Consider the following 18,688-nt stretch of genomic DNA (forward strand, 5'->3'; position numbering starts at 1 on the left):
TAACCATAAATATGCAAACATGGATGATGATAGACCTATAATACTTAATTCATATGTAGCTTAAAGACAAAAACTTTATATTAGAATATTAATCTTTAAACAGCTGTGTAGCAAATGAGGACAATGACCCCAACATGTAAACAATATATAATTATCTTGATCAGAGGTAGAAATGTACAGTGTAATATTATAAATATATTCTAAAATTACATCAATATACAAAATATCAGAAGCATGCATGCTTACAATATGACAAAATAACTTTCCCTAGTGTACAATATTATAAACAGAAATAGGAGCATATTTAATATAACTTGAATTTGTATAAATTTACAAGAATCTATACCAATGTCAATTGCCTACAAGTAATATCTCACAAGTATTCACTCTACTATTCACTATTATGATTAGTGTGAGCAAGCTCATACTAACCTACCTATTATTCTATCCAATTTTGTTTGATAGAGGTTTCTGTCCGGCCAGGTCACACAGTCATTCAGTCCCAAAGAAGGATACAGATGCTTTTATCAGCGAGGCATTCTCATCTTGCCTCCTGTGTCTGTGGTACAACTGCAGACTGAGCCTTTTCTCTTCCCAGAATTCTCCTATTCTGGTCACCCAGCCTATACTGACTGCTTAGTTGCCCCACCTACACTACCTGCCTGGCTATTGGTCAATCAGCATTTTATTAAACCAATACAAGAGACAAATCTTTACAGGGTACAAGACAATTGTCCCCAAACACTGAGGACTCTAACCTTTAGATCTATTTTTAGCCAAGTATCTATTTTCTAATATCATTAGTGATGCAATTTTCAACATATGGATTTTGAAGAGAACACAGGCATTTATGTTATAACGGACCACCAGAAATGCAGACTTCTCTTGCCTTCATCAGCCTGTCCTTCCATAGGCATTCCAGTGAGATCAGTAAGGATTTATGTAATATAAGTGGGACTTATTTATGAGTTGGTCCTTTTGGAATAGATTTGTTTAATTTTTGTCAAACTTGCTTGCAGATTTGAAGATAGTCCCATGAGGTGTAAGAACTTAAAAGATAACTATTATTCGCTGCTATTAGACTATTCCTATTTCATTCAATTCTCCCTTGTTCATATTCCAACACATCTTGTCATAGTAGCTTGAGTATCTCTATTTCTGTCTTTTGTTGTAAATATGTACACTTATTTGTAATGAAGTCTCAGTGTGGTATTACTTTCTGTGCTGGTGACTAACATCTTTCCTTACACAGAGATGTCACCTTTTCCATTTGATATGTGATGACTGTCAAACTGTTCTGCCATTAGGTTGAGTTTTGATGAAGGACGATCTTGGAGTAAATACAGTTTCACATCCATTCCACTTTTTGTGGATGGAGTTCTGGGGGAGCCTGGAGAAGAGACACTAATCATGACGTAAGTGGTATGGTATTATCCCATCTCACTATGACCTAGAGATGTGTTTTTCAGTGGTCTGTTGGATTTGTTATTGTTAATTGTTAGCAATGTTAATACATTGTACTTCAACAAACTCCAGCAAAGAAGAAAAAGAACGCAAACTATTTTTGAAGACCCAAGCTAAAGGATGGTAGGAAAAGGCTCTGATCTTTTCTTTCTGTACTCAATGAGTTTAGGTAAATTAACAATAGCTGTCTTAATAGAAAATAAAACTATGTATTTTTTAAAATGTAATGACACTGTGTACACTACAGATATAGAAAATTCTAGACCTTTAAGATGATGACATTCCATTTTCCCCTGACTTCTTGCACTAAATGATTGTGAGACATATTAAGGATATGGACATATTATGGTTATGAGAGCATCTGGCTTTGCAAAAATTTAATTTACATTCATTCTTGTCTGGAAAGTAATGATCATTTATTCATGAAAGACTTGATTAATGACTTAACTGACTGTGGGTTTCAAAACTTGAACTTTGAATTTGAAATATGTAACTGTGATATTCCCTGCTCTTAGAAAATGGATCATGGAAAATCTGTAAAGATAGATAATTCCAAAGTAGTTGAATGAGAAATCAGTAAAAATGTCAAACTCAAAGTGAAAAATTGTCATACATTTAAACCTCCTCACTTGTAGCAGTGAGAAAAGATAAGACTCATCTACTATGCCTAGTAGTCACACTTTCACTTTTGTACATGGCAAACACATCTGTATCTGAAGTCTATTAAGTAGCTCACTTTTATTCAATATTTATGTTTTCAAAATATTGTTTCACATGCAGCAAAGTTGATCTGAAAGGCTACATTGTAGACTTTGTCTATGCTGATCTGAAAGACTACTTTGTCTATACTGTCTAGTGACTAAATTCTATACTAACTAACTGAATCCCTGCAGGAGAGCATGCTTTATAAAGTAAGAAGAGTTGTGATTACTTAGTCCTCTTGTCCACTTTCTGTAGGACCTTACAAAAAGGTAAAGAATATGGAAGTCGTGGACTATATATAGTAACAAAACCATCTAGAAGTATATGTTGGATCACCTAGAATACAGCATTTGTGGGTGTTTCTTCAGTTGTTTTTCTAAACCATTCTTTTTTTTTTTTTTTTTTTTGGTTTTTCGAGACAGGGTTTCTCTGTGGTTTTGGAGCCTGTCCTGGAACTAGCTCTTGTAGACCAGGCTGGTCTCGAACTCACAGAGATCCGCCTGCCTCTGCCTCCCGAGTGCTGGGATTAAAGGCGTGCACCACCACCGCCCGGCTAAACCATTCTTGTGTCTTTGAATCAACTATTTTGGAATCTGGCTTTCCCAGTTGCTAGTAATATGAATGTTAACTATGTGTTGACAAAAAGTCTTTGAGCCTCAATTTATCTGTCTGCAAAGTGCAGTCAGTGATAAGATCGTCTTCGTAAATGTTCTCAACAGTGAGGGGATGTGATCCGTGTAATGTGGCTCACAGTGCGTCATCTTCACAGCAGACAATTTAATGCAAGCTGTCGTTAAACTGCTGTTGTTTTCATGATTGTGACTCTTATTTATCACTGTAAACCCTGCAGAGTGTTTGGACATTTCAGCCACCGCTCCGAATGGCAGCTTGTCAAAGTGGATTATAAGTCCATTTTTGATAGACGCTGTGCTGAAGAAGACTACAGACCTTGGCAGCTGCACAGTCAGGTAGGAGTTAGAGAGATGAACATGTACTGTGGGAAGTAGGCAGAGGATATATGGAAAACAACTACTCCTTATGGCTTAAGAATTGGAGTTCTCAAGTCCATGTTGTCCATTTCATTCTATGTTTTATGTCTCACAGCATAATCTACCTTAACATTTATATCCTGTTGTGAAGTTGTTTCTGTTTTATTTATGATAAGATACAATGGAATAAAAATTAAAATATGCTTAGCTTAGATTTATACCTCAAAATGAAATATGAACTCAGAACTGAGATGCAAACATAATTTGTCTGAGCATAGCATAGGGCTGCATGAAAGATGCAGAGTGAGGGTTGGTTTTTCAGTTTCATTGAACAATGGAGATACAGCTAAGGCATAAAATCATCAAAGAATGCTGGGTGAGTGATGCCAAAGAAGTCCTTTTACATTACTGTGATTATTTAGGAGTCTAGAGTGGCTCTTGCTTCCTCTAAGATACTTATGGCATAAGAATGTGAAATTGCTAATGGAAAACTGACTTCCTACATCATCTCCCTTAGTTATACATCTCATCAAAATCCATGGATGAGATCTTCTCTTTTTGATTTCCCAATATAGATGTCAGTCTTGCAGGCAATTTAAGGGATATAGTGGAGGTACCCACTAAGAAGTCATGCCTATATTCAGGAAGTGAAACATTTACCTGCTATACTCTGACTGAGTGAAGTATTTACTCATGATGTGAAATGGAAAAGTAAGTTTCCTCTGTATAGACAGGGGAAAATAGATTTTAAAAATCCTGCTCTGATTTTTCAGAACACAAAGGTGCTATATTTGAAAGTGTGTGCAGCATTAGCAAGGAACACTTCCCCTATTCAGAGTCAAACCAAAGAAATTTTCACTCATATTGCTGCTGGTTTTTCTTTTTGGGGTGCCTACACATTGTAACAATTACAACTTTTATTTATTGGAAAAGAGAATGAACTTGGCTTTCTTGCTTCTCTGGTAGATGATCATAAAATTAGTACTATAAAGTTATACAGAAAAACATAGCAATTGAGATAGAATTGATATGTTTCTTAGTAATGTTCTTTCATGTGCTCATAAATGACCAACTCTATAAATCTTTTCTTATACTAAACTAAAATTAATCATTACAGGTTAGCAGTCAATTTATTAGTTATTGGCAACCTTATATTCTGGTGTGCCCTTCTTTGCACTAAGCCTAACACTTTTCCCAAAAAGGTTTACTGAATATATAAGGAGTTGAGGCTATCATTAGAAAAATCTGCATTGATTATTGGAACTGCCTTTGTGTTCATACTTCATAATAGGCATCAGGAGAAAAATACCAATAGCACAAATTGGATTCCTAAATATCTTATTTATATTAAAGTTTGTGAATATCTCCCCAAACCACATTGTTATGTTATAAGAGAAATCTAACTATGTGCTTGATTTTGTGCCATATTTGTTTCCTTGCAGGGTGAAGCATGCATCATGGGAGCCAAAAGGATATATAAGAAGCGAAAATCTGAGCGGAAGTGTATGCAGGGAAAATATGCAGGAGCAATGGAGTCTGAGCCTTGTGTTTGTACAGAGGCAGATTTTGACTGGTGAGCTTCCATAGCTATTTCACAAAGCTGTTCAGTAATATGACATCCATGAAGCCCTCAATAAAAGCTTAGATTTGAAAAAGTGATAATCCACTTAGAGCTAAGTGGCAGACTTCATGTCTTTATACAATTCTCTCTTGGCAGCATTATGCTTTTTATTAGCCATGTGATTGTATCTTTCAAAAAACCAGCAGTTTCTTCTTTGGATTTTAAGAGGCCTTATAAGATGATTGGCAATTATCTTCATATTGATGGTATATTCTCAGAAAAAAAGAGAGAGGGGCCATATCTATATTGAGCTGCTTTAAGTAGATAGATAACAACATGGCAAATAGTAATTGCAGTTCTCAGGGAGCAAATACACTTATGTACTACATAAAATCTTCCTAGAATCTAGCTAGCATCCATGGTAGGCATAATAACTTCAAAAGGCATAAACTCTCTGTTCCTAAAAGTTTTCAATCTGTGGTGGTCAACTATCCACAGCTTGTGAGAGCTTAAGAGGGTGACATTTATAAACTCACTGCAAGAGTGGACTCAATTTGACCTTTTGATCTGAGTGGTTATAGAGATAAATTTAAACTTGAGAAGCAGAGAGACACGGAGAGATATCAACTAAAGAAAGCAGTAGAGTTCTGCCCAGACATTAGCTAAGCAGAAACCTATATTGAAGAGCCAGCAATGCTCTTGACTTAATTTTGGTCGGTGTTTGATCTCCAGGTGAAATTGAAAAATGATTGATGAAGATGAATAACTAAGCAATCACATTTTCTGTTGCTCTTTCCCTCTTACATTTTTCTTATTTATCTCAGAATATATACTAAAGGAAGAACTTAATATATGTTCATATAAATGTTATAAACACTCAAAACTTGAACCGTATATAAATTATTCCTTCTTATTTTGTTTTTAGCCGTGTACCTATAACAGCTCATATGTATAGTCATTAAAATGTGAGTCATTCATGTGAGATGCAGTCTAAACATGCATCTCCCATCACAGAAAAGTTGGTCTTCTCTAATGGCAGACCACTAGAGATGCTCTCTGAATTAGTGGTGATGAGAATGTCTGCCAGTTGTAAAACCAATAACCTACCTTTGCTTTCTCTTGTTGGTGAACAAGGCAAACCAAGAACCAGCATTGCGGCTCTTTGCATTTAGTCGAAGGGCATCAGGGCTTCATCAACAGTGGAACTCACAGGAGTTCTAGATGGGCTTCCCCAAGCAGGACTTCTGTCAATGCTATATAACTGCAACAGCAACAGTTCTTTATCCCCGCCCTGCCCTTGGGACTGTCACCCAGAAAGTTATCCACAGGAATACCTACCTTGAGATTCTAAGTCATCCATCACATCTCTCTTTCTGAAGGCTAACCAGTTCTTGATGATCTATTATATTGAAGGAGAATTTGCAAAGGAAATGAACATGACACATTACTGGCCGAGCTGTGGTTCTTCGGTGAACTAGTCATTCTCCAAAAGGAGCAAAATTTTCCTCTAATGGAAAATCTAGGCAGGGCAGTGGTGGTGTACTTCTCTAATCCCAGCACTTGGTAGGTAGAGGAAGGTGGAGCTCTCTAAGCTCAATACCAGTCTGGTCTACAGAGCTAGTTCCAGGATAGCCAGGGCTATACAAAGAAAGCCTGTCAGGAAAAACAAGATGAGTGAGATAAGATACCCCAAATATTCTACTTTTTTCATGAAAACATTTTCTACTTTGAATTTTATTTCCAAATAAACCAATATTTTGGTTTTGCTCAAGGCAAAAATAACACAAGGTAAGGAATTTAACTATGTTTCTCTCCTTGCCAACCCCCATGTCTGTCTCATTCAGACTCTTGAATTCAGTGGTGGCTGGAGTCTGTTACTAATCCCTTAAACTGAACAGTGTTCTAAGGAGCAGAAAAGGAGTCTTGAGTAAAACTATTGCAAGGTTTCCTACGCGAATGGAATTTTTGTGACTGTGTGGTGTCTGAAAATATTTTGGAAGGCTCACCATGCCCTTGTTGGGTTTCTGTTAGTAGCTGGGTTTTCTACAATCTTCTTTGACAGTAGCATAATGAAAGATACTCTCATTGGATGCTCCTTGCCATGCTCCAGGTTTTTAAGCTATTTCCCTGGAGTGAGCCCTGGGTGTTCTGGAAGTGGCTCTTCTGTAGCCTCCCTATTCATGCTGTGGTGAATCAGGCCCTAATCCAGAGGGTCTGTACAGAATGCTCAGCTCCAGCTGCCTGATGACAGGCCCCTGAGGCTGAGCCCATTGCTCCCGCCATGCACACCCTGTGCCAGTAACTCACCTCTATTACAAAAATGGGCCAATTCAGACTAATGCTTTCCCATTGCTGCCTGGGATTTGTCTGTGCATGTGGAGGTACAATTTGTTGTCCTTTTCGGTGCCGAGTTTCATCTTCCAGAAGCCAAGAAAATCAGAGTCGCCTGGAAGCAAGAATGAATAGAGACTGAGAGAAAATTCTTCTGAGCGTTTTCAGTGCAGAGGCAAGATTTAAGGCAGCTAGTATCACTGGCACTGCTGACTGCTGAGGACAAAAGTTTTCCTTGGGGAAGTGCTTGAGATATTCCTGAAGGGCATTCTCTTTTTGGCTGGAACTCTGAAGCATATGGCTTGCACACAGGGAAACCTGGCTGTGCTCTACTTGTTACAACCAGATGTTTTGGAAGAACATCCCAAAGACACCACTGGTAATGAGGACTGTGCCACATGTGGCTGTCTTAACCTCTATGATGATGTTTTCCCTAAGATTCAAGCGTCCGACACTGCCAGGTTCCTAATTACCTGAGAACTAACCCATTCCTATATCTTAAAGGCATTTAAGTGGGAATATTGATTCTATGAGATTTCTTCCTGGGTAATAGATAATGACTAGAAAAATGTTTAATTTTTAGAAGAAATTGGTTTAGGAAATGCTCATTTTATTAACTGATTAGAGGTTGCTGTGGTCTAATATGAAATAGTTCTGAGTAAGTTTGCCTCTGGCTAAAAGTTTTATCTTGGGTATTTCCCTAACAGTGACTATGGCTATGAGAGACATAGTAATGGGCAATGCCTGCCAGCTTTTTGGTTCAACCCATCCTCACTGTCAAAAGACTGCAGCTTGGGACAGAGCTACCTCAACAGCACTGGGTGAGTTTCGGTGGTAGTGGCCTTCAGGGGCCAAGCTCTTCTGCCAATGAGTAAGTGTTACACAACACAGTTCCTCTGATCAAAGACTGAACTTGTTTTCCCCAAACACAATGCATTTCTTGATAGAATGTTGTTTCTTGTTACTATATTACTGCAATTAAACATTTCACATGCACGTGTCTGTGTATTTGTGTGGCATGTATGTGTGTATGTGCAAGTGATGGACATATATGTGTGTTTGGGGGCTAGGGGTTAAACTCACGTGTCTTCCTCAATTGCTTCTCACTGAAATTTTATGAGACAGGATCTCTGACTGAATCTAGAACTCACCAATCCAGCTATACTAGTTGGTCAATGAGCTTCAGGGATTTGTCTACCTCCACCCTACTGGAGTTGCAGCTATGTGCTGTCATGCTTAGCTTTTCACATGTGCACTGGGATTCTGAATTGTGGTACTTCCTCATGCTTATATACCATGCTGTCTTTCCAGCACAGACATTTAAGCTTTTGATTTACATATTTAATTTTAGAAAAAATATACAAATGATTCCTATATTTAAAAGTCCAACTTACTTCATCACCTCAATCCTGGCCCTATTTCTCATACAACTGTGATCTGTGTGGTATGTAGGTTTCTACACACTTCTTGGCATTTTTTCCAACAATTAATTACTTCAAGAAAAATCCATAAAATCAACTTGGAAGGTTTTTTTATACTATTTGCTTCTAGCTATGTTGTTCTTTAATTTTCCTTTTTCATTCAAAAATATATTTTAAGCATCGTCCTAAGTCTGAACAGATTAGGGTACTTTTTATTCCATCATTCTAAATACTAGTTGATTATGTAATTATCTGTTGTTTCTTTTTTAACATGGACTGTTGGGCTATTGTTTTTGTTTTTTTGTTTTCCTCCCATTATAAACAAAGTTACAATTAACAGTCTTTACCCTTGTTGTTAAAAACCACTCCAAGATAATTAGGGTTTCTTTTGTTAATTGAAAGTATTTCTTCTAGCTTGCAGAGCAAATTACATTTAGTAAACTGGTTCCTCTTAGGTTCCCATATCAGACACTGCCAATGTTTCTCTCACTAAGATGAAAAAGTAGGTCCTACTCACATGCTGCCCAGGAATCCCACAGACTAGAGATTCACGGTAATCAACTAACATCTTCTTGAAAATCTGATGCCAGTGAATTTTGCGAAGCCAAACTGCAATGCGAGGGAATTACAGTTTTCTTCCCAGTTGAGCAGGTGTAGAAGGTCAGTTCAGACTAAATAAACAATAAGACTGACCCTGGTGGCAAGATCCACAGGAGTTATTTTCTATTTACACTGTTGTTTAGAAGAGTCTTAGAATTAAGTAACCAAGCTGACACTCTCTCCGATGCCACCTTTAACCCCTGTTGTCAGCCCTAGTCAGTGTGTAGCTTATAACTGCAGGATGAAATGCAGAAGACTCAAGACTGTAAGAGTAGCCTGATAGAGCATACTGGCCTACCTGCTGCTTCCTTGATAGCCTACTCTCTATCTGGTTGTAGAGCAGAGAGTGCAGACATATAGTCAGAACATGAGTGGAGTAAAGTCTTCTAGTTAAAGGTTAATCACAGCTAAGGCTAACTAACAAATCTATGGGCACCCCACCTCTGAGAGCACGTTCAGAAGCATGAAGCGATCTCTGTGCTCCTTATTTATTTATTTATTTATTTGTAAATGGTTTTCTGTATAAATAGTTAGTCTGCTTTTAGAAAAAGCTCATTACTCTGTGTATATAGCACTGTTCCCAGGTACACCTACCTCACCAGGATGGAAAGATTCAGCATAGGGTATTATTATGCCCAATAAAAATGTTATTTTGAGGAGATAGGAACTTTTTTATCAACGTGCCTGTAGACATGAATGGGTTCACATTTTTTCTCTTGCAGCTGATAGACAGCATCTAGAGTAGATAGCTTTAGTGTGAAGTAAACAAGTGCACGGCACCTAGGAGTCTTCCTTCTTTGTGGTTTGCTCCTAAGATGTCAAGATTTCTAACGTCCACACACAGTCCTTTCTTCTTTTGCCCTTACAACTTTTATGCATCATCATAGCCAGAATTCAAGTAATGAGGCTGAAACAGGTTTTCTGCCTAAGGTGCACTAAATGTTAAATATGTGTGAAGAAGTTGTATTTAGTTCAAAAAAGGGGTGTCTTGCTATCTGCTGCTAATCTTTAGCCTACAGTTTGTTTCTTTGTGCCTCGGTGTCTTAACCTATGGGAATTTCCTTTTTATATTTAGCTTGCAATTAAATGTGGTACTGTACAGAGAACATGTCGCCTAAACACCAAGACACAGCCATTACTTTGTGAAATACAGACCACACCTATTGCTATCAGTTAATCATAATTTTTCTGAGGTGGGGGATTAAAAGAGAGAGAGAAAAACCTTTTACTTATTGTGAATGTTTAATCTAGGCCTGCATGATCCTTAGTGGCCCCTGTAGAGTTTATGTCAAAGATATATTTAATCAACATTTCTTATCTGTAAACCAGAAAATGGGATCTCCAAAGACCAATAAAGTCATGTGACTAGGAAGTAATGTGCCACACACTGTAATAAAGTCTCCTGATGAGGATGTGGTATACCACACACAGCAAACCAAAAGCTGTATCTATTCCTCTATACCTCCCAGACTGATGACTAGCTTGCTTGATAATGGAGAAAGTTTCTTCTTTTCTCAAACAATATGAAAACCACATTCATGGTTTATTTTATAGCATGTGCATAATCAGATAGCCCTAAAACCTCCCCTGCCCTTTTGGTTTTTCTCCAGTAATGTTCCAATATGAAAACCACATTCATTGGTTTATTTTATTGCGTGAAAATAATCAGATAGCTCTAAAACCTCCCCTGCCCTTTTGGTTTCTCTCCAGTAATATTTCTATATATCTCAAATTGTGAATGCACAAGCTTATTGGTTATATGTGGTGTTTATACTCTCTGGAAACAAGAAGCATACTGAAAATTTAAATTGCTAAATTAACTAGGACATTGCTTATTTCATGTTACAGTGGAGACGGAGTCAGTTTATTCTAAGAAGACTAGGCAGTTTTCTTAAGAGACAGATTTATTCTTGTTATTCAGTTGGGGATTTTCCTAGCTGTGTACAAAAGAATGCATATAGAAATCTCTGTCTATGCAATTTCTTTATAGGAGATGAGAATCCCTCATGGAGTAATATTCAGACACTGTTTTTCATGGTTAGTTGCTTAATATGTGATAAGGATCTTTACTCAAGAGATTCACTTAAAAATAACTTAAGTGGAGTATCTATGCAAAAACATTTAGTAGGTCCATAAATAAAATATCACATATACATTCAAGTAAAAGAATAACTTCCATAGCATTACCATATACTGAGATGTTTTAAAAATATGATAGTTATAAATATAATCCTCTCTTCACCAGTCATAGACACAGACCTTGGGTAATCTGCTATTCCTATGTGATTTCTATTTCTAGTCTCATTGTGGGGGAATTTAGGTTCTTCCCAACTGACTGTTCCTGGTGACGTGTGGGGATCCTGATGTGCTGTCTGATCTATACTCTATAAGATTTGCCAGTGTGCATCAAGGAGAATAATTAGCCTTAAAAGCGGTACATACGTTGAAAGTCCACAGATAGGAAATCACTTGCATTATTTACAGACTGAACCCTGCAGGAGCCAGTGTTCCTGTTTTCTAGCCAAGACTCCTGTTGTCTCACAGTGGATACAAAATAATTGTTACCTGCTATGAAGTTGTCTCTTAGATGAGGTGTTTTATCTTTTAATGGGAAATAGATAATGGGCATGTTCCCATCGCGGAGACCTACTCTTTCAGATTGCTGCTCCTACCCACCCCTCAATCACACTGAAATTACAGATTCCCTCACAGGTGTTGTGACACTGTGGCATTGCTAGCTCTTCATTGTGTGACCTCCATAATCTGTCCCTCCTTTCCCTGTTAGGGAAAAAATGTACTGTAGTAGGTATTTTGAGATGTCTTCATCACTGGCAGTTCAATAACTGGTTGAGATGATTCAAAAGTAAAATTTAGTCTGTGTGTGCTCAAGAGGAAGAAAAACATTATCAGATTTAGTTGTACGATTGACTCAGATGGTGGATTCGGAGAGTCCCACTCAAGACTGTTTCCAGGAAATCATTTAGTTAAGTGTGTCCATATAAACTATTTCATCCAAACTGTCTCCAGAATTCAGTTGTGTTCCATTTACTTTTCAAATTGAGTTGTGCTTTTATACCATTTAATATAAGTAAAATTAACTGTCCACCTAGACCTGGCAATGACTCATATCAAGCTGTCAGTTCCTGTGTCTGAATACTTGGTTTAAAGGAAAAGTCCATCCCTAGTGAAGCCTTGTCACATCACATACTATCTAAAGCACAAATGCCCATCCTTGGTTCACATGCATACTGACAACAGCTTCCAAAAAGGGATGCCATCCTGGAAGCCAGCTACATTCCATACTCACAAAGAAAGAGACAGCCTTGACCCCACCACACTGTCTTCCTTCATTCTCCCTAAATTGGGAATGAAATAAGCAACTTCAGTCCTGGTTACTAAGTCATGCTACTGTAGCTGCAACTCCCTGATGCCAATGATCTGTGATTCTATATATCCTTTTATTTGCAGACATGAACTTGCACCTGTTGCTCACTGCCTACTTCCCCTCCCGAAGTCTGTGAATATTTCAAGCCTTTGCCATAGCCTCTACTCATCACAGCCTTCATTCCTGATACCCAATGCTTGCTCTTTTCCCTGCAAGCAAAGGCACAAACACAACCCAGTAATCGAAACTGTTTTGTTTTCTCACTGTGTGTGGCCCTGTAGCCATCACTGTTCAGTGATAGCCCACCCAGAGGACAAGAAGACCTAGAGCTATAGTTCTACCTTGATCCTTACATGGGATAAATACTGTGAATGAATAGACATTCACAGAAAAGCATGACATCAAAGCTGAAGTTTAAAGGACGAGTCACATAATGACAGGAAGAAAAAGCATCCTGCTCAAAATGAGTAACACAGGTAAAGAAATCAGGTAGCATTTGTACGGCCTAGTACAGGAAGTACTCTGTGCCATAGAAAGACCCAAACTAGGAAAACCAAGGAGAGGTCAGATTATGGACCTTTATTTTGAACCTCAACTTTACTTACTTATGTTTTTGGAATATGAACATCTTGAATAGACATTTTTTAAATGATTTTGCTGCCACCACACCCTAGGCCAACCATCCTGTAGGTAAGCACACCCTGGGTCAAATCCCCTGTCATAACCTTGAAGGAGCAAGAATAGGCTTGAACTCTCTGACTTTTGGTCAATGTAGAATGAATATACATCCGCGGACTCAGACAATTACCCTTCTCAAATTCATGACTCTTGAGATTTATTTGTGACCCATTTAGTTTAACCACGATCATCTGTCTGGATGGCCACCGGACTGAAACTATCCAATTGAGTCTATTGGACCATCAGTAGGTTTTCATTGGAAAACCATGAGCAACTCTTTTCCTGAATCCATTAGTTGTTATTAGCTCAGTGGCGAGAGCTAGGACCTTCAGTGCCTCTCCTCCAGTCATACCCAAGTGTTGATGTGCCCAGTTTTTGTACAGACACAGTTCAGGCACTGGAAGTTAATGTGAGTTAGTGATTTAGGTGGATGCCTTTTATGTGAAAATACATTTTGAAGTCCTGTCTTTCTTCTAGCTCTTATGTTATTCCCTCTTCTACAGTGTTCTCTGATACTTACAGGAATATCACAAAGGTCTAGTGTAGGGTCAAGCACTCATCTGCCACTTATTCCTAGCACCTAGTCATCCACGAATCTGCCTCAATGTCACTTGAATTCAGTGTCAAAAAAGGGGGTCTTCCCTGATTAAAGGTGAGAGTAGCATTTGTCAATGGATATAAACATTAAAAAGCAGATCCTCTGTTTTGACATTCCTGCCACAGAAGATTAGTTATGCTGCTGAAATAATGGACATAGCTATTACCTTCATTATCGTTCTATCGTGTCTACACAGATTAAAGCATAATATTACAGTCCTTAAATATAAAGTTTTTCTATCAATTAAAAATAGATTTTAAAAAGAAATACATACTGAATTAAGATATGCCAAGATTAGGCAATAATGTCATCATATTCTACAATGAATGCCTGTAGTCGTCTGCAGTTCAATAACATCACCACAAACTCAGAGGACAAATACTAAATTGAAACATCATGGAATATAGCTGCTTTTACTGTTTCTTTCCAGTTTAGTTTCACAAAGGAAATATAAGGCTTTTTTTGTTAAGACTGTCAGGCAGCATAGAAAGTAAAATCAAAGAAAGTATGAGTACAAAGTAGAAGGTTAGGAAGGCATATAATATGGAAAGGAAGAGAATAGCTGGAACGGGGGCTGTTGGAATAATAAGACACTGTCTACTGATGAGCCACAGGTAATATCAAAGGCACATTTACAGAATGTTTCCTTTTCAGTAATTGTAAAAAACTCCCTTGCCATTACAAAGCACTTTTCTTTGTGGCGGATTGAAGAATGCTTTACCAACTAAATGCATCCCTGTAATATTCAGACCTCAGGTCCAAAATAATCATAAGTTGCCTTGTTATTATGGAGGTAGCAGTCCCATTTAATAACATATTAAATGCATTATTCATTTATGTAACTCAGACCCAGGGACAGCTGCTGAGATGAAAATAGAACCATTCTGTGATGTGAAAGGCAGGTGTGTGCTGACTTGAGTAAATTAACTCTGTATTTCTGCACAATTTTCTTCTAAATTTCAGGGACAGGTCTGGTCGGACTAATGTGATGCCATTTTCATCCAAGATATAAAATGGTTTCAGAATGGATTTTAATGAGCATTAAAAAGAAAAATTGCCAATAGTTCTCTTAGTGGCAGATTCCCAGAGGGTTGGATTCGTGCTTTGGATTTAAGCAGAATCCTGTAGCTACAGGATTTAGGAAAGCCCAAGTGATGATTGGTCAGAACAGCAGCAAACAAAGGAAGAGCACTCTCTCTGATGATGGCAGTGATGGATGATAAAGAGCCCAGGCTTCTCTAGCTGCTTGCCAAGGCAGAGCCACAGGTGTGTTTAGATTCTAAGTAATTAAGAATCCCAACCACCTTCCATTTGCGCAGAGCTACACTGCAGAAACATGCAGGCAGCTTTGATGCAGTTTTACACTCTGAAAGGCCATAATTATACCAGACGGCCTTGCTAATCAATGTCTTCACATCTTTGCTGGTACCAAAATGCTAACGGTTTCCAACACCTACACTAGAGGTTTCTTTCTTTACACCGTTTTCTTCAATCTTTCTCACCTGCCATGATTCTCTCTCTCTCTCTCTCTCTCTCTCTCTCTCTCTCTCTCTCTCTCTCTCTCTCTCTCTCTCTCCTCTCTTCTGATGTTTATTCATAAACACCTAAACTGGACTGATATTCAAAATCCTCAGACATGACAATACACCACCCCAGTGGACAGTGATCATAATGCTAATGGAAGGGTTTGGGGTTCTCCTGTTGGTCTAGATGTTAAAACCCTGAGGTGCTGGATAATTAGGAGAGGATAGAGTCCACACACCTGTATCACTGGAGGGGGTATCTAAGCCATTGTCCCGCAGGCATTTTCAACATTTAAGCTGAAACAGTCATGCCAGAGTGTGCCCCCTGTTGCCTAGCCTTGCATTTATTTGAGATACAATGAGGTTAGGTTATTAAGGAGCTTACACTTCAAAGTCACAGAAAGGAATAAAATCATGCAAAGGATTTTAGCATGTAAATAATCAGTTAAGACTTAGGTGGTCAGAAGGGCAATCTCACTCCATTTAAAGAGACACTGAAATGGAGCAGAACAGAAAAAGATGCTCATGTGACCGATGGTCCAGGATCCTGGCTGTGTGATATTGAGAATGTGAGTTAACTCTTCTAAGTCCCAACTTTCTATCTACATACTGGGAATGACAGTAATGGCTTCCTCACTAAAGACATGTGGAAATAGATGAAGGAAATCATGCAGAGAGCCTGTATCATAATCGGAGCACAAGAATAACTCTGGAAATGTGAATCTGTGTTTTTGTTGTTGCTATTTTCCCATTCTAGTCTAGAAATTTTGTTTTTGAGAGAGTAAGAGGTAAGCTGCCCTGTAAAGGATGGGTGAGCTCTGGGTAGCACATAGAGCATGGAGGAACGATCCAATGCTTCCTAAGGGATTAGTGAGTAAGATTTGGCTGGAGTCAAATGAGTTTGCTTGGAAGAAAGAGTTCAGAGAGGCAGAAAGGAGGCAGAATGCTTATAGAGAGCATTAAGTAATGGCTTATATTTCAACATATCCCGAGGCTGGTTGGATACCATACAGGTTGGAAGTGGGAAGGTGAAGTCATAATATTTTTAAATAGTTAGTAATAGTTCATCAACACTTACTAATTTAATCTTTTTGCCTTAATTCATTTGATCTTGTACCTATACTACAAAGTAAATTATTAATTATCTACTTAGTCTTAATTCATAGTGTATGAAGATCTTTAACAAAAAACAATCTCATTTGTTTCTCAGTCCTAGTTTTAAGTAGTCAGTCTGGAGTCTTGCCTATAGAGGAAAGCATATTTGCTAGGTATCAATGGATTAGAAAAGCACCTGCAGGCAAATCCAGTCCACCACCAGTGATGTAATGAACAGACTTTAAAGGAGAGCCAAGTTTGTTCATTCTTTTACTAGTTGTCTAGGCCAGTCACAAGATTTATTATCTAATTTTTGTTCTAAAACAGTGGGAAACTGGGTTAAACAGCTTCTAACTTGAACTCTGCATTAACTCTAAAGGGGAAATTTGGGAAATCAGGTACATACATGCTTAAAGTACTCAACTGTACACACTGCAGTGGGTGATATAGAACCCCAGAATTCTTAAAATTGCTGTCCTAAAATCATAGACTTAATTTACCACAGATAAAATGAATTGCAAAAGATAAGTTTGCAAAGTGACCCATTGTTTTTACTAAGGTTAAACAAAGAATGAAAGCAATAGTATAAGGTTTACTCAGTCTGCAGATGTTTAACTATCTTCAGAATAAGGCTTCCAGGCTTAATCAGAATTGACATTCATGAAAGAATGAGCACATATTACCAAATCTTGCCATCTTTTCTTGTCTTTTGCTGCTACTGTACCCTTAACTTCAGTCTGAGTCACATACCCCTAGTAATCTATGCTTTCTCTGACTTGCACATAGTCTTACAATATGCACATTTATCCCTAGTTTCTACAACTCATAGCTTTATATTCCACACATTTAGCTGCCCAGGGTCAACTACAGTCTGGATGGAAAATGACGGGGATGAATGGTTCATGTGCTGCATTCTGGAATGAACACTTACCCAGCTCTGCATGCTTCTCCATGTCTGTATCACACCCTTAATTTCATCTCTTCTTATAAAGATAGCATCTTTTTACATCATCATCAAAGGTGTGAGTGGCAATATAAAACCCAAATTCACACAAATTTTATGACAGTCTTTATTTTAGGCATTTACTTTGCCATTAGGTTTTGTTTTAGTTTGTTATGCTTAATTTGTAAATTAATCTTCATTTATAGGAAAAAAGCATACCAGTTCCAGATTTTAATACTCTCTGCCATCACAAATGTTTCACTGGGGGTCCTAGTATATGTATACAAGGGGCAAAAGAGGACAAACGGTGCTTTTTCTAATCCACAATTATGTGATCTTTGAATTATCATCTAAATTATCGCTATGTATTTTCAACTGATTATTAACAGTGATCCAAGAGATCAAGTCTTTCACCTCTATGCATATCTCACAGCTCCCAATGAAGGAAAGATTCATCTGTTGAGTAGATGTCTAAGTGTATAGCAGGCTAGAGAGCAGGCTCACAATGAGCTCTGACTCCAGTTCCAGGAGATGCAGTGCCCTCTTCTGGCCTCCCTAGGAGTCTGCTTGCTTGTGGGTATACATACATACACTCATGTACATACACATACACAAAATAAAGACATAGTTTTTAAAAGTCAATGGAAATGCTAAATATAGTTAGTATTTCTTGATTTGTTTTTTTTCCTGTTGCTGGATGTCACGTCCATTACTTTCTTTGTCTTTGTGGCAAAATATGTAACAAAACCAACTTAAGGTAGGAGAGTATTGTTTTTCTTCACAGGTTGAGAGATTCAGTCCTGCATGTCAGGGAATAAATGACAATGGGAGCTTGCAAAGCAGCTTGTTTGCATCTTAACTGATCAAGAAACCAAGGGATAAATCCACTTTAAGACTCATCCTCAATGATAGTTTGCCATCTAAGCCCCCTGCATAAAAGTCCTTCCACGTCCCAAAGCAGGGTCACCAGCTGGGTACCATATGTTCTCACAAATGAGCCTATGGAGGACATTATACACTCAAACAGTAAAAGGTACTTTATATGAATCATCTCAGATACTGCTGGCAACATGAAAGGTCGGTAGTTAGGGGTTATTGGTCCTCATGCTACGCTATAGGTCTAGTTTAGAATTTCAGTAGTAATTACATGACCTGATGTATGACTTGTGAATTTCTACACGTAGGTATAGAAAAGTGGTCTCCAATAACTGCACGGATGGAGTGAGAGAGCAGTATACTGCCAAACCACAGAAGTGCCCAGGGAAGGCCCCTCGCGGGCTCCGGATCGTAACTGCAGACGGAAAACTAACAGCAGAACAAGGACACAATGTCACGCTCATGGTACAGTTAGAAGAGGTAAGGCTGACTCCTGTCTGTCCTCTGCTTTGTAGGACATGT

At 38.2% G+C, this 18,688-nt stretch overlaps 1 protein-coding gene across 6 annotated transcripts in view; it reads left to right on the forward strand.

Moving 5' to 3' along the window:
- The window catches only part of Sorcs1 (sortilin related VPS10 domain containing receptor 1), a 499,209-nt gene that overhangs the window by 415,340 nt on the left and 65,181 nt on the right, over positions 1-18,688 (forward strand). For all 6 annotated transcript variants that reach the window (XR_009057571.1, XM_057777825.1, XM_057777826.1 and 3 more), the window contains exons 14-18: positions 1,308-1,415; positions 3,017-3,134; positions 4,598-4,728; positions 7,755-7,868; positions 18,475-18,646. Coding sequence is in view for 5 of the 6 variants with exons in the window: in XM_057777825.1 (XP_057633808.1) it covers positions 1,308-1,415; positions 3,017-3,134; positions 4,598-4,728; positions 7,755-7,868; positions 18,475-18,646 (643 nt within the window). In the remaining variant the exon portion in view is untranslated. The remainder of the gene's footprint in view (positions 1-1,307; positions 1,416-3,016; positions 3,135-4,597; positions 4,729-7,754; positions 7,869-18,474; positions 18,647-18,688) is intronic.

The sequence above is a fragment of the Chionomys nivalis genome, chromosome 8, assembly GCF_950005125.1.
Source record: "Chionomys nivalis chromosome 8, mChiNiv1.1, whole genome shotgun sequence".
In the NCBI taxonomy this organism is placed as follows: domain Eukaryota; kingdom Metazoa; phylum Chordata; class Mammalia; order Rodentia; family Cricetidae; genus Chionomys; species Chionomys nivalis.